Source organism: Salvelinus alpinus, chromosome 21 (genome assembly GCF_045679555.1).
Source record: "Salvelinus alpinus chromosome 21, SLU_Salpinus.1, whole genome shotgun sequence".
Classification (NCBI taxonomy): Eukaryota; Metazoa; Chordata; class Actinopteri; order Salmoniformes; family Salmonidae; genus Salvelinus; species Salvelinus alpinus.
Window position 1 is genome coordinate 30,064,127 of NC_092106.1, and position 15,599 is coordinate 30,079,725.

The 15,599-nt window shown below is 43.4% G+C and overlaps 1 protein-coding gene across 1 annotated transcript; it reads left to right on the top strand.

Annotated features, from left to right (window-relative positions):
* The first annotated feature begins 5,345 nt into the window (after window positions 1-5,345).
* LOC139548211 (uncharacterized) lies at window positions 5,346-11,930 on the top strand. The gene is made up of 5 exons (XM_071357721.1): window positions 5,346-6,503; window positions 6,733-6,790; window positions 7,078-7,137; window positions 7,291-7,554; window positions 10,278-11,930. Exons 1-5 carry the CDS (start codon window positions 5,988-5,990, stop codon window positions 10,832-10,834), a joined length of 1,455 nt encoding a protein of 484 aa, XP_071213822.1. The 5' UTR covers window positions 5,346-5,987; the 3' UTR covers window positions 10,835-11,930.
* The last annotated feature ends 3,669 nt before the right edge of the window (window positions 11,931-15,599 follow it).

A 15,599-nucleotide genomic window follows, 5' to 3' on the forward strand; every position in this document is an offset into this window, starting at 1 on the left:
CTGGGACAGCCTGGGTCTGGATCTGGGTCTGTGAAGTCATCCTGTGGACCAATAGACACACAGTCAAGTATTTGTGAGGGGAGAATAGGAGAGAGTTGACAAGAGAGAGAGGGCTGGCAAGAATTAATGTGTGTGTGCGTGCGAGCTCCATCTCACCGTGATGTCCAGGTTGGTGACTATGTGCAGATAGTTTGTGATTCCATGCTCCAGTCTCTCCAGCAAAGATAACTGACAGCTGAGTTTGGTTGGTGTCCTCATTCTCCCCACACTGTCCAACAATACGCCCAGAGCCCCTCTCACCTCAGCACGCTTCTGCTGTAGCTAGGGACGCACACTCGCGCGCGCGCGCACACACACACACAAAGACTGAGACAAACGCGCAATCAATTTAAAACTTTGAATTTATCAATTAGATTTTGGGATTTCTGATCCCAGGATGCCTTTAGAGTCCTGACACAGGGTAGCTGAAGGGAGGAGTGGAGTTGGTCTGAACCACTACAGGCAATCTGGATGGATCAAAGAAATGGTAAAGATACACTGAACCAAAATATAAATGCAACATGTTTCATAAGCTGAAATAAAAGATCCCAGAAAAGTTCCATGCTCACAAAAAGCTTATTTCTCTCATATTTTGTGCACAAATTTGAGTGAGCATTTCTCCTTTGCCAAAATAATCCATCCACCTGACAGGTGTGGCATATCAAGAAGCTGATTAAACAGCATGATCATTACACATGTGCACCTTATGCTGGGGACAATAAAAGGCCACTCTAAAATGTGCAGTTTTGTCACAAAACACAATGCCACAGATGTCTCATGTTTGGAGAGAGCGTGCAATTGACATGCTGACTGCAAGAATGTCCACCAGAGCTATTACCAGAGAATTTAATGTTAATTTCTCTACCATAAGCCGCCTCCAACATCATTTGGCAGTACGTCCAACCGGCCTCACAACCGCAAACCATGTGTATGGCGTTGTGTGGGCTAGCGGTTTGCTGATGTCAACGTTGTGAACAGAGTAGCCCCATGGTGGCAATGGGGTTATGGTATGGGCAGGCATAAGCTACGACAACGAACACAATTGCATTTTATTGATGGCAATTTGAATGCACAAAAATACTGTGACGAGATCCTGAGGCCAATTGTGAGGCCTATATTTTTAAGGTACAGTATCTGTGACCAACAGATGCATATCTGTATTCCCAGTCAAGTGAAATCCATAGATTAGGACCTAATGAATTTAATTCAATTGACTGACTTAATTCAATCCCATATGAACTATATCTCTGTAAAAATCTTTGAAATTGTTGCATGTTGCATTTATATTTGTGTTCAGTATATATAAAACAGATAAGATACACACAATGTGTAAGTCTGTCTCTCACCATGGCAACTTCCAGGTCCTTCATGTTGTTCATGTTTCTCCTGGCGTGTGTGTCTCACACAAAGTCGATTGATCTCGTTTGGACATTGGGTACCTTAGAAGAAACCACGAGCAACAGCAGGAGTAGATGTCCTAAAGGAGTGAAGAGCAGAGATTATTTAGGTCTAGGATTACAATGGTGAATGTGTCCCAGACTAAAACCAAGATGGCCTCTGTTTCTCCACCAGTTCAGTGGCTCTAAAAGAGGTAGATTTGACCACATTTACACAATCTGTTTCCGCCTAATGTCTCTTACGCAGGGTGTTTCTTGGAGACTTTTTTGCAACTCTTTTAACACAGGAGCCAAGCCAAGTGTTATCTCACACTGTATCTTGAGAAAAGGCATATTTGTATTACTGTCCATAGATTACCCAACACTCTTCTGGGGAACTGAGCTGATCTTCCTTGCTTCAACAAGTTCTGCTCAATAACAAAAAGAATGCCAAGTTCCATTCTCTGATATCCCTGTGGTCCAACAAAAGACCATAACAGATATCTCATCTTCCATATATAAAATCAAAGTTCAAAATTCTATTGGGCAAGTCTTAACATGATATTTCTATGTATGATCTTAAAAGGATAAGACAAAATTGGACAAAAACAATTATACCAAATAGAATATTTACTATGAAACTGATGTGTATATTTCTCCTTAAACATGTTTATTGTTTTGCACAAAGGAAAGATCATCAGTCAGATGCCTAAAATATGTATTGGGGTACATTTTAAAATACACACAATATATATACAAAAGTATGTGGACGCCCCTTCACATTAGTAGATTCGGCTATTTCAGCCACACCCGTTGCTGACAGGTGTATAAAATCAAGCACGCAGCCATGAAATCTCCAAACATTGTCAGTAGATAGGCCTTACTGAATAGCTCAGTGACTTTCTATGTGGCACAGTCATAGGATGCCACCTTTCCCACAAATCCGTTTGTCAAATTTCTGCCTCGCTAGAGCTGCCCTGGTCAACTGTAAGTGCTGTTATTGTTAAGTGGAAATGTCCAGGAGCAACCTGTTCAGCTGTTAAGTGATAGGCCATCCAAGCCCACAGAACTGAACCACTGAGTGCTGAAGCGCGTAAAAATCGTCTGTCTTTGGTTGCAACACTCACTACCGAGTTCCAAACTGCCACTGGAAGCAATGTCAACTCAAGAACTGTTCATCAGGAGCTTTATTAAATGGATTTCCATGGCCGAACAGCCGCACACAAGCCTAAGATCATCATGCGCAATGCCAAGCGTCAGCTGGAGTGGTTTAAAGCTTACCGCCATTGGACTCTGGAGCAGTGGAAACGTTCTATGGAGCGATAGATCACGCTTCACCATCTGGCAGTCCGAAGCACGAATCTGAGTTTGGTGGATGCCAGGAGAATGCTATCTGCCCGAATGCATAGTGCCAACTGTAAAGATTGGTGGAGGAAGAATAATGGTCTGGGGCTGTTTTTCATGGTTCGAGCTCCTTAGTTCCAGTGAATGGAAATCTTAACGCTACAGCATACAATGACATTTTACACGATTCTTTGGCAACAGTTGGGGGAAGGCCCTTTCCTGTTTCAGCATGACAATACCCCTGTGCACAAAGCAAGGTCCATACAGAAATGGTTTGTCGAGATCGGTGTGGAAGGACTTGACTGGCCTGCACAGAGCCCTGACAACCCCATCGAACACCTTTGGGATGAATTGGAACACCGACTGCAAGCCAGGCCTAATCGGCCAACATCAGTGCTGACCTCACTAATGCTCTTGTGGCTGAATGGAAGCCAGTCCCCGCAGCAATGTTCCAACATCTAGTGGAAATCCTTCCCAGAAGAGTGGAGGCTGTTATAGCAGCAAACTCCATATTAATGCCCATGATTTTGGAATGAGACGTTCGACCAGCAAGTGTCCACATACATTTGGTAATGTAGTGTATTCCAATAAAGAAATGCATGTCAATGAATAATGCACACAATTCCCCTTTGTATGTCACATGTTATGTTAGTGTGTCACATTTTCAGTAAAGGTCAAATTTTCACCATGCATATACTTATTCTACTAATATATCATCACTTGAGGGGTCTAATAAACCACGCTGATAACAAAAACATAAATAATTCACATTGCATGTGTATTAGTATCTCATGATGATAGGCCTATTGCAAAGCGCAGTTGGATACCCACTGCTTAAAGCCATAACTCGCTCCTGTGCGCATGACGCCCCTCAATAGCAGCCTTTTATTCCATGATGCTCGTCCCCATGTTCCATTTAATCCAGGAGGGAAATCATAGGAGTTTGTGACACCGTTATAAAGGATTAAAGTCTCTTATATTCCACGGCTGGCCGTCCCCCTGTCTACGGTGCACACATAAGCGAAACAATTGAACATGTCCCCCTGAGAACTCTCCCAAAAGCGGTATGAAACGGGATACGTGCACAGGAAAACAAATCTGAATAGAACAAGACAAACCGGTTTTCTTTTAGCTCAAAAAAGATAAAATAATATGATTATCGTTTGACAATCTATTTCCTACATTGTCATTATGCCTGTGAGTAGGCCTAGGCAAACTCAATTCCCTTTCATGGGTTAATAGATAATCTAATCCCTAGGATATTGATAATGTATCTGAATGTATCGAGGCTATAGCCTAATCTACCACACTGGATTTTGCTTGCTAAGAAATGGCCTTTGGACATGCATACTGCTGTCACGCCCTGACCATAGAGAGCCCCTGGTTCTCTATGGTGTTGTAGGTCAGGGCGTGACTAGGGGGTGTTCTAGTCTTTTCACTTCTATGTTGGTGGTCTTGGTATGGTTCCCAATTAGAGGCAGCTGATGTTTGTTGTCTCTAATTGGGGATCATACTTAAGTTCTCCATTGTTCCCACCTGGGTTGTGGGATATTGTTTGTGTTAGTGTGTTTAGCACTACGGCTTTCACGTTCGTTTTATGTTTGTTTATGGTTTTGGTAGTTTCACTATATAATAAAGTATGTGGAACTCAGCTCACGCTGCGCCTTGGTCCGCTCTGTACGACGAACGTGACAACTGCGTGCAGGTTTGGTCAGCACTGAGCACTCTCATGCCACCTACATTATCTACTCCAACTCCTGCCACACACACTGTGAATTATGCTGATATCAAGATTGGATTAAAATCAGTGCTTGGCGTTTAGAGTGAAAGACACTAGAAATAGTTCAGTGGAGAGATAAGCCCCCTATCTCTCTGCCCAGCCGCAGTAGTCCTCCTATAATATACAGTATATATAATAATATATACCATTTTGTAAACACTTTTATCCAAATAGGGGCATATATTTTTACTTACAGGTGGTCCCGGAAATCAAATCCACTATACTGGTGTTGCAAGCGCCATGCTCTACCAACTGAGCTCCCTCTTTATCCTCCTGCTTCCCCTCTTTCCTCCTCCTACTTCCTACCCCTCCTCCGTCCTGCACCCTTTCACCCCAGAAGCCCACTTTTAGCTGACCCCAACCTGGTCCTAGTGTTGTGGAGTGGCCCGGGGAACAATGACCCCACCAGCCCATATGGAGACAGACAGAAAGTGTAACCACGGTGATAGAGCTGGGTCAGATCTTTAAATTCACATCATGTAGCAAAACCCCTTTCAGAGAATCCACGTAGTACAGGACGAGACACGGAGAGAGGGAAACAGAAAGGAAAAGGTTAGCATGACAAATTAGTGTCTATGAGTGTCTGCGTGTGACCATTACATGAATCACTAGTGTGTGTGTGTGTGTGTGTGTGTGTGTGTGTGTGTGTGTGTGTGTGTGTGTGTGTGTGTGTGTGTGTGTGTGTGTGTGTGTGTGTGTGTGTGTGTGTGTGTGTGTGTGTGTGTTCATTCAGTGGGCCGGCTTTACTGACGTCTTTATGGAAGCCCATTACCATGGCAACGGCAAGCAATGAGTGTCTAATAAAAGCCTGCTCTCTTCTATGGCTGTTGCTCTCTCTCTCTCTTTCTCCTATTTGCCTTTCTCTTTCTCTGTTTTATTTATTTTCTTTTCCTCTGTCTGTCTTGCCAACCTACGTAGCACAGCATGCTCAACATCAGCATAGGGAGATAGATAGAACAGCAAAAGTGAGGCAGAAGAAAGGACAGAAATATGTCTAGCTCTAACATCTCACTCCGTGTGAATGCAGCCTGCTGTGTCATCCATCATCCATCTGTTTGGGGGACATCTTTGATCTGTCAAAGAAGAGGATCTTTGATTTACCAGAGTTGGATATCTTTGTGACCTGTTGAGGAAAAATCTCTTTTGAAATCTACTAGAAAAGGATATCTTTGTACAGTGGGGGATCTCTCCTCATTGTGTATTTCTAAGGAGGATAGGAGAGCGTGTGTCCTTCGTGTTGGCCAAGGCAAGGCTCTCTGAATACTGTAATGGTTAAAGACTTGATTCAGGGATGGCCCCCTTACTACTGAATTATCGACAGTACATGTCGACTGTAGATACAGGTTCACTATGCTGACCTTTGCTTTGTCGAAGGCAAAAAAAATATGACAAATGTCATATGATATTGAGCTATAAATGCATTCAACTCAACTTTTCATCTGCCAATAATGCGTAGGACACCACCCCGTCTTGACGGAACACAACAAAAGAACGACAAGCAGCAGGGTGAGGAAGAAGAGGAGGAAAAAGAGGCGGAAGAGGAAGAGAAGGGAGAAGAGGAGGGTCATCATGATTTGGCTAAATCTTCTCTATGCCCGTCCTGTAGGCGTGGTTTTGACGTTGCCCTTCTCCTGCCATGCTCCCATACCCTGTGTGGGCGCTGTGTAGGAGGTGAAGAAGGGGCAGGGCGATGTGTAGAGGGGGCAGGGCAATGTGTACTGGATGAGGAAGGGGACGGTGTGTGCCATGCTTCCCGCGGTGGCACCTGTTCTGCCCACCACCGCTCTACCAGTACGCCTGTGTGTGCCGTGCTGTGCCCTTGCTGTCGCTACCCTGTGGAGCTGCCATGCTGGGAGTGGGCTTCTGCCACCTGTTGCCTGCCCCCTGACCCCACCCTGACCCCTGGGTGGACAGCCAGTAGTGCTGGGGACCAGGCGGAAGGAGGGATGAAGGCCTTCTCACAGGTAACTAAGCTTGTTCTTTTCTTTTCATGTTGGATAGGTAGGCTTATTTCATCTTTGTTTTAGACAAGTGAGAGGCACACAAGCCTTATGGAAGCACAATCTTCTCCCATTGCCCTATTCAATCTTTGGATGCATACAGGTCACACCTTCCAAGTGACCCAGTGACTTAAGCCTCCCTAACACACCTTCCCATTCCTTCCCGCCCCACCTCCACTAATCCCACATGCAGAGGAATCCATTCCGCAGAGACAAAGAGGATGTCACGGACCAGATCACTGCTGCATATGGTGAGTGAAATGGCACCTTGACAGTTAGTCTAGGTTAGACACATTTTGTGAGCTCAAGGTTTAAACTGGGAGACATGCCAGGCAGTTATTGTTGTTGCTGTTACTCTTCACGGTGTTGGGCTTCTAGTTCCTCTGAATACTGGCAGGCCTCATGGGAAAGGGAGAATGAAGTGGGTTAAGGAGAATCTGGCAGGCTTACTTCCCTACATGCTTTACTGAGTAAGGCTTTAAATGGCGCCAACTGTGTTGTCTGTTTCTCTTTTCTCTCTGCGTATCCATGGATGCAGGCTCACCACTGGAGGGTACTATAGACCTACGAGAGGAGGAGATGGAACAGTCTGTCTCAGGTCAGTGAGTCCAATGCAAGACTCTTTATCCAAGGATGTCTTGATATACTGTGTAGAAGAAGAGTAAAAATACAAATGTTATTAATTGCAATGCCCCTGATTAGAGGAAATCAGGTTTCACCTGCTCTTTCGTCTTCATCTCTCCCTTCCCAGGTCTGACATTCACCCTGGACCCCTCTGCTGCTGCTCCATCCCTCCATCTCTCCACCTCTTCTCTCACTGTGACCTTCCACGGACCAAGCCCTCCGCCACTACCCTCTCGCCATCATGGAAACAGGGTCACAGGGTCAGTAACGAGCACTGAATCCCAGGAGTCTGCCCCCCAGCCCCTCCCTCAGGTGTGTGGGGACGTGGTCATCGTCAGGGGTCAGTTCTACTGGGAGGTGGATGTCTGCAACAGCACCCTCTACAGGATAGGTGAGGAAGTGCACCCTAATTCACCTGGCCATGATTTACTGGTAGTGGCAGAACAAGTACAAATCCCTGCTTTGATAATAGTACTCTTAGCCTCTGGCATGCTGATAAATTCCTACTGATGGAGATAAATATGAATTTCCATGGGCTACATTTCTTACACAATCATGTGGCGGTTGTAGCCTACGAATACATACAGGCAGTCTTGTGCAAATGCACCTGCACACAGGACACAGGCTCTGTCCTACATAAAGTTTATTCACATCCTTCAACTCTGCTCTGTGGTGCCACCAAGTGGTGAACAGGATGTCTGCAGGGATATCCCAGCGCTTGCCTGAACCACTAAACAATTGCATTTTTTATTGAACAATTTAATTTTGGCTTACAAGGCATATGGACATCGGCTCTCTGTAAACAAGAGAAAACTTTAATAATTTAGCCCAGCAACAAACCATAAACAATCTGTTGATTTGCATTAAATATGACAGAAATGTGCAGCTTCATCATTAACTGTAGGGAGTCAGGCCAAATACCTATTAGTGGTTGTTGACCATGATGACTGGCACTGTGGACAGAGCTGTACTTAGGGAATAGGGATACTTAGCCAGGTAATACGGGATGGGAACCGCATTGGTATTTCACATATTATTGCTCACTCATGCCTATCTCACATGAAAAATACTACAGTTTACTATAGAATACTACAGTACTTTCTATAGAATTCAGTAGTAAACTGTACTATACTGTAGAATACTATACTACACACTGTAGTATATCTCTATTATGTGTAGTACTTACTACAGAAGGGTGTAGTATACTGTAAAATACTATAGTAAATACTACGGTGTACTACAGACCACAAACACTACATTAAATACTACAGTAATGTTCGCAAAAATACTACTGTCTGCAAAAACACTACAGTAATTACTATAGTGTATATACTACAGTATTTAATTTGCCCTGCCCATTCCTCTCCCCCATATCCTAATATGTTCCACCCATAAGTGAGAAACCTACATGCCAATTATAGTCCATGTATTGTGTTCCTTACAGAAGCCCTGAACTGTCTGTTCAGACCTTAGTCCTACCTACAGGTTATGGAAAATTTGCTCTTTGAGTATTTTGTCCTTTAGATTTCCTCAAGGACAAAGCCCCCACTGCTATGTCAAAGATAATAAACCAAAAACTGAGTTTTATTACAATACTGTCTGCAAAAACATTACAATATATATATTTTTGTAATTATTTAACCTTTATTTAAACAGAGAGTCACATTGAGATTAAACATCTATTTTACCAGAGAGCCCTGTATACATTATAATAAAACATACACATACACTACCGTTCAAAAGTTCGGGGTCACTTAAAAATGTCCTTGTTTTTGAAATAAAGGCACATTTTCTGTCCATTAAAATAACATCAAATTGATCAGAAATACAGTGTAGACATTGTTAATGTTGTAAATGACTATTGTAACTGGAAACGGCAGATTTTTTATGGAATATCTACATAGGCGTACTGGCAGCTTCATTAAATAGTACCCGCAAAACACCAGTCTCAACGTCAACTGTGAAGAGGCGACTCTGGGATGCTGGCCTTCTAGGCTGAGTTCCTCTGTCCAGTGTATGTGTTCTTTTGCCCATCTTAATGTTTTATTTTTATTGGCCAGTCTGAGATATGGCTTTTTCTTTGCAACTCTGCTTAGAAGGCCAGCATCTCGGAGTCGCCCCTTCACTGTTGACGTTGAGACTGGTGTTTTGCGGGTACTATTTAATGAAGCTGCCAGTTGAGGACTTGTGAGGCGTCTGTTTCTCAAACTAGACACTCTAATGTACTTGGCCTCCCACTACTCTTTCTATTCTGGTTAGGGCCAGTTTGCTCTGTTCTGTGAAGGGAGTAGTACACAGCGTTGTACGAAATCTTCAGTTTCTTGGAAATTTCTAGCCTTCATTTCTCAGAACAAGAATAGACTGACGAGTTTCAGAAGAAAGGTCTTTGTTTCTAGCCATTTTGAGCCTGTAATTGAGCCCACAAATGCTGATGCTCCAGATACTCAACTAGTCTAAAGATGGCCAGTTTTATTGCTTCTTTAATCAGAACAACAGTTTTCATCTGTGCTAACATAATTTCAAAAGGGTTTTCTAATGATCAATTAGCCTTTTAAAATGATAAACTTGGATTAGCTAACACAACGTGCCATTGGAACACAGGAGTGATGGTTGCTGATAATGGACCTCTGTACGCCTATGTAGATATTCAATTAAAAATCAGCCGTTTCCAGCTACAATAGTCATTTACAACATTAACAATGTCTACACTGTATTTCTGATCAATGTTATTTTAATGGACAAAAAATGTGTTTTTCTTTCAAAAACAAGGACATTTCTAAGAACCCCAAATGTTTTGAATGGTAGCGTGTATATAACTATATGAAGAAAAAAGAATTGTGGCGGCCACGCACCGCCGCTGATAAATACATATTGGGGAAACACTGTGGGTGTGTGGGTGCCAGTCTGTCTCTACTCCAATCAACATGTTTTTATTCAGGCCAACTAAGGCAACAACTAAGTAGCGTTGTTGAGTGCAAAAACAGTCAGGCATACAGACTATCCTATTTCATGGTGACATTGCAAAGTTTATTGGCACAATATTTGAAGACATAATTTCCCATGATGTCTTCTTTGTGACACAGAAAGCAACCACCTTTCCTATTTTCCATACAGGAGTGAGCTCATTGGACGATGCTTGCGGCTGGTGGCTGGAAAGGCGGGGCTTGTCCTTCTCCACTGTGTATGATAACCGTCGGGAGCCCTTACGTGTCGTGCCACCCCAGATCAAGACCCTAGGGCTGTTCCTCAACATGGGTGGAGGGGCGCTGAGCTTCCACAACCCTCTGACCCAGGAGCACCTGGCCACCCTACCCACTCGCTTCAGCCATGCTGGGGTACGTCCCGCTCTGGGGCTGGGCCAGGGCAGGCTGAGGCTCCACTGTGGCCTACCCCCTCCACCCCACGTCTTTCTCAGCCGAGCATCCGACTATAGAGGGCCTACTGGAGCTGGTGGGGGTCGCTGGCGCAGAGACATGCCCTTCCGATCTGTACGGATGGTCATCCAGAAGTTTGAGGAGCTGGCGGTGTCAGATTCTGACTCAGGGCTGGTGTCCAGTTTTGGGTCATCCTGCTCCACTTTGGCCGAACCAGGCCCAGGCCTCAGCTTCAGCCTCAGCCCAGGAGCAGCTCTCCATTCTGGGAAAGAGGGGAAGGAGGCTGGGGCAGAGTGACATATGGAGGACAGAGTGTAGTACCTTGTACAATGATGGGCCTCTACCCTGCTGGTGATAGGAGCAAACTGCTACCACATCACGCTGTCACATCGTCACATTGCAAATAGGTTGTCACAAGGTTGGTCATGACAATGTGTGACAAATTTGGGATAAACTTGTGAGATGGAAGGACCATTCTTCTGCTGTATGATGGGAGAAAAGTGAATAACACACCAACTCTTTGGGATGAGTTTGATGTTTGGATGACCATTTCCATGTGTAATTTCCCATCTCTGAAGAACTCTCTGTGACTTCTCCCCAGGACGCTGGGCTTCCTCTCAGCTACACAACCCCTGGAGGTTTGGGGCTGGGCCAGCACTGTCTGTGGGGTGTTAGGAGGATGTCTCACTGGGGGTCCCACACTCTGGTGTGGGGGTTGATTGTAGGACAGTAGGGTTGATACGGATGGTGGTGGTGTGTGTGTGTGTGAGGATGTGTGTGTGTGTGTGTGTGAGGATGTGAGGCGTGGTAGTCAGTGGCGGTAACACTACCAGTGTTGACTCAGGGTCACAAAGACAGGTGGTAACGTACGTTTATCCCGCAGGACGTGTGTTTGTGTGTGTGTGTGGGGGGGGGGGGGGGGGTGCATGCATGCATGCATGGGCTGGGCCCAGAAGACCTCTGATGACCACAGGACCCTAACGACTTCAAAAGACAGGCAGGGAAAGAGAGAATGAGATAGATAAAGGGAAGGAGTAGGCCTTTATAGAAATGGAGCAGGTGGAGAGATGATTGGAGCAGGAATAAGTCAGAAATGTTAGATTGTTTGTCCACTTGATTGTGATATTCAATCCTACTGCAACATTATTTGTCTGGTCATCTGAACCAGGAAGTAGTATTAAAGAGGGATTTCCCTCTGTCCCATCCTGTCTTTCCATGATCTCTCTTTTCTCTTTTTCTGCTGTTTGCATGTTCTGGAACGGACACTGGTATCATTTGGTCAGACCACCCAGATTGTAAATCAGCTGTAAATCACATTGTAAAAAAAAAAAAAGGTTTTTACCGCAGGAATAAAAATGTGCAACCAACAAAATGTGTATACTGTGGGCAGTTATCACTGGGTCCTCGACTCTTGAGAACTATCAACTTTCTAAAGCCGCTTAAAATAAAGTGCGGAAGTAATTTCACTCTTATAAACAAAATTAGATGCGGATGATGCAGAATTCAAAGGCGCTCAGTAATGGTGTTTCTGCCGGATTGGGGGGGGGGGTGATTCAAGCCTGGTGTTTGCTTATCGAGGGGGGAACAGATCTGTAAGCAACATGGGAGCAGCTGTAGAAAAGAACAACCAAATAAACTTTTATGCTACCCTTTTGGCGCCAAAGTGTAGGCCGAGTTATAGTAGTGTAACGACCCTGGGTTTATATGCGCGGAAATCGACTCTGTCTCACGAGCATGCTTTTGCGCGCTATCGACTGTGCCGCAAAAGCATGCTCGTTCGAGACCTGCTCCCGGTTGTTTCATTACAGTAGTATAACGGACACACCGGTCTGGTAACATTAAATAATTAAGCCTAGGCTTAAGCTACTGTATCAGCTATAGCCTATACAGTAGGCTGCTACAGTGGCGACTTGGAGCGAGGCAATTCTACAAGCATGCAGTGAAAGAAATCACAGGTGGATCCAAGGCGTCAAAGACAAGCTTTGTTGTGGCCCCCTTACCACATTTCCAGGCCTACTGTGTTTGGAGATGGCTTCTGGTCGCTAATTGCATGGAGGGCGATAATTAGACTCACACAATCTCTATCTAAGGAACCCTCGGAAATGGATTGTGAGAAAAATACAACAAGAGCAACAATTCAATTCGCACATCCCCTGTCCGCTTTCATTTCGCCGTTTCGGGCAGGGTCTGCTAATTGATTCCGAGCGTTCATTACATGAATAAACATAAATTCTAACCAGACCGGCATTTACATTTTGAGTGGGTGTTCTCTACTTTCCATTGCTAGGAGTAACACAAGAATTAGCCTGACAACACCAAGTCATGTGGGCCTGGTTAGTCTTATTACCATCATTATCTACATCAGCATAACAGTAGCTATAAAGACATCATCCCTTATCGTTTTGTTGTTCTGTCAGTTGCCATTAAGAACCAAATTGGAGGCAGTAAAAGGTTCTTCCTCGAGACACATCCTGGTTTTAATTGACCTCATAATGAATCAATGTAGATGATTACTTCTGGCCGATTAGTTCGGACATACTTTATATGTTATAATTTATACAACGTTTAATTTATAAACACTGGCATGGTTATTCAATCACTAGCATGTTCTTTTTTTCCATCATTAGGCTAAATAATATCCACCACCTCCAAGAGTCATATTAACGGTTTCATCAAGGGTAAAATAAAATGAGTCATCGTATTTCTGACGACGCTCCATAAAAGCGAACTGACTAATCAGTGAGCAACTTTACTTTTTTCTGATCTATTCTTGAGAAACAAAATTCCGTCTCTATGTCTGTACTTGATAACGCGAGCAGTGGTCCAATGAGAGCGCGAGGGAGACAGATTTCCATACTACATTCAGCGCATTTGTTCTGGTTTGTTTCACGACACTTACGCTTGAGTCAGAAATGTAGGTTGAAATGAGATACATCACGAAAAAGCTCAATCTCTCAGGTGCCACAGGGGGTTAAATGTGCGTGCATTAAAGTAGGACAGAAATTGTACAGTGACCTCGTTGTCAAGTTCTGCCATGTGATCAGTGTACATAAAACGGTGATGTGGAACAGGTGGTGTCAGGGGGCGCCCTGTAACCGGTTGGTACACATCTGCTAGGCTATCATGAGTCCCCTGCTCCCCCTCCTCGCTGTATATTCACACCTCCAGTATAATCCAGCCAGCAAACAGGATGCGGTCCCGAATGTGTGCCAGTCAGACAGAAAGAGGAGGGAGGGACGAGGTTTCTGGGGTAGTACGCAAATGAAACAACATGCGCTGCTGCGTTTATGCACTTTCGGATGTCTGTATTCGACACCAACAGCAAATACACAGAGAAGAGGCATGATTGCGTAATCAAAAGCACCAACATGTTCTCACATAGGCGTCTGATTCTTCGATATGGTCCTATTTTAGGCTTCGAGTGTATCCTATCTTCAGGGAGAACAAATTGGACAACACTTTAACTATAAAGAGACATGGTGTCTGGTTTATAGTAGGTTTTGTCTGATCAGAATTGTAACTTTACTCGCTCATAAAACGCTGGTCACGGTTAATCGATTATTAGAGCGCAATCAATGTTTTTTGACATATTAGAAATTATTTCAGACGCGTGCACTCTCTCTTTCCTTCTCCCTCTAACGTTTTCTCTCTCTTTCCCCTCTTCTTTAAATTAAAGCACACGTCATGGTTTAGGGGAACGACTGTAAACTCCAGGCTAGGCTACTTTAATTCTCGAAATGAGTGCGAGAGGGATACTATTTTTGAAATCTACAGATAAGGGCCAACTCTACACAATCTACCGAGATGGGCTAACTACACTTTTCAACCCTCAACCCTGAATCCTTCTGTTTTAGATATCAAATAATAGGAGGTTTTACAATAGACCCAATAATATGGCAACATTAAAGAATGTCTTACAACACCCAGAATCTGTAAACCAAATGTTTTATGATCTCAAGCACATCCACATATATCCTTTTTGGAGTTCAGAAAAGTGCACCTATAGCAAGCCATGCGTGTAGGGCAATACACAAAAGCTCCCTCATTACTCTGTGAGACTCGTATAATATAAATAAATATGTTGTGTTAGCTCCAATAGACAATTTGATACCCAATGTAATGAATCGGTCGGTCCAACATTAAATAAAAGCGGCGGTTATCACTCAGTGATGAAGTGCAAATAGACCATCATCGATTCCATTCACGGGTGCGCGCCGTGCACGGAGTAGAGGGGAACCCGGGTGTGAATTAATTCACCTAAATGGAAGTCTCTCACAGCCACATAATGTGACATACACTTTGTCCTCACACATACAATACACTAAGTCAAATCAAATGTTATTTGTTCCGTACACATATTTTGCAGATGTTATCGCAGGTGCAGCGAAATGCGTATGTTTCTAGCTCCAAAAGTGCAGTAATATCTAACAATACAAAACGATACACACAAATCCCCAAATAAATAAAAAATAAAGAAATTAAGAGATATCAGAACATGCAATGTCGGGGTCCAGAATAAAACATATATTTTTTTTAAATAATAATACAAATACGTGTGTGTATATATATATATATATATATATATATATATATATATACACACACGTATTTGTATTATTATTTAAAAAAAATATATGTATATATATAAATAATGAAACTGGCGTGTCATTTGAAGAACAGATGTGTAATTTTCAACAATGTTTATTTACTCTTCAATTCCGGCTACAATGTCTCTCTACAGCCTATACACAAGGGGACAATATACATGATTTTCTATTCCAATACATTGACAGATATTTAGGGGTTCCCACATTCACTTCTATCTCCACCTACACTGGCTATGGGGAACTAGCCTTTAAATAAAAACTGATGCAGAAAATAGGATGCAATTTGATTAAAGTAGCCTAAGACTAGTGCTGGCACAATTATCATATAATCATGTATCCGACAATTATGGACAATAACCGTGAACAAAAAATATATATCGACATCATTGTCTTAATATATTAATTTTAGGAGAGGGGATTCAACCTCCTATGCAAGTACATATAGTATAGCGAAT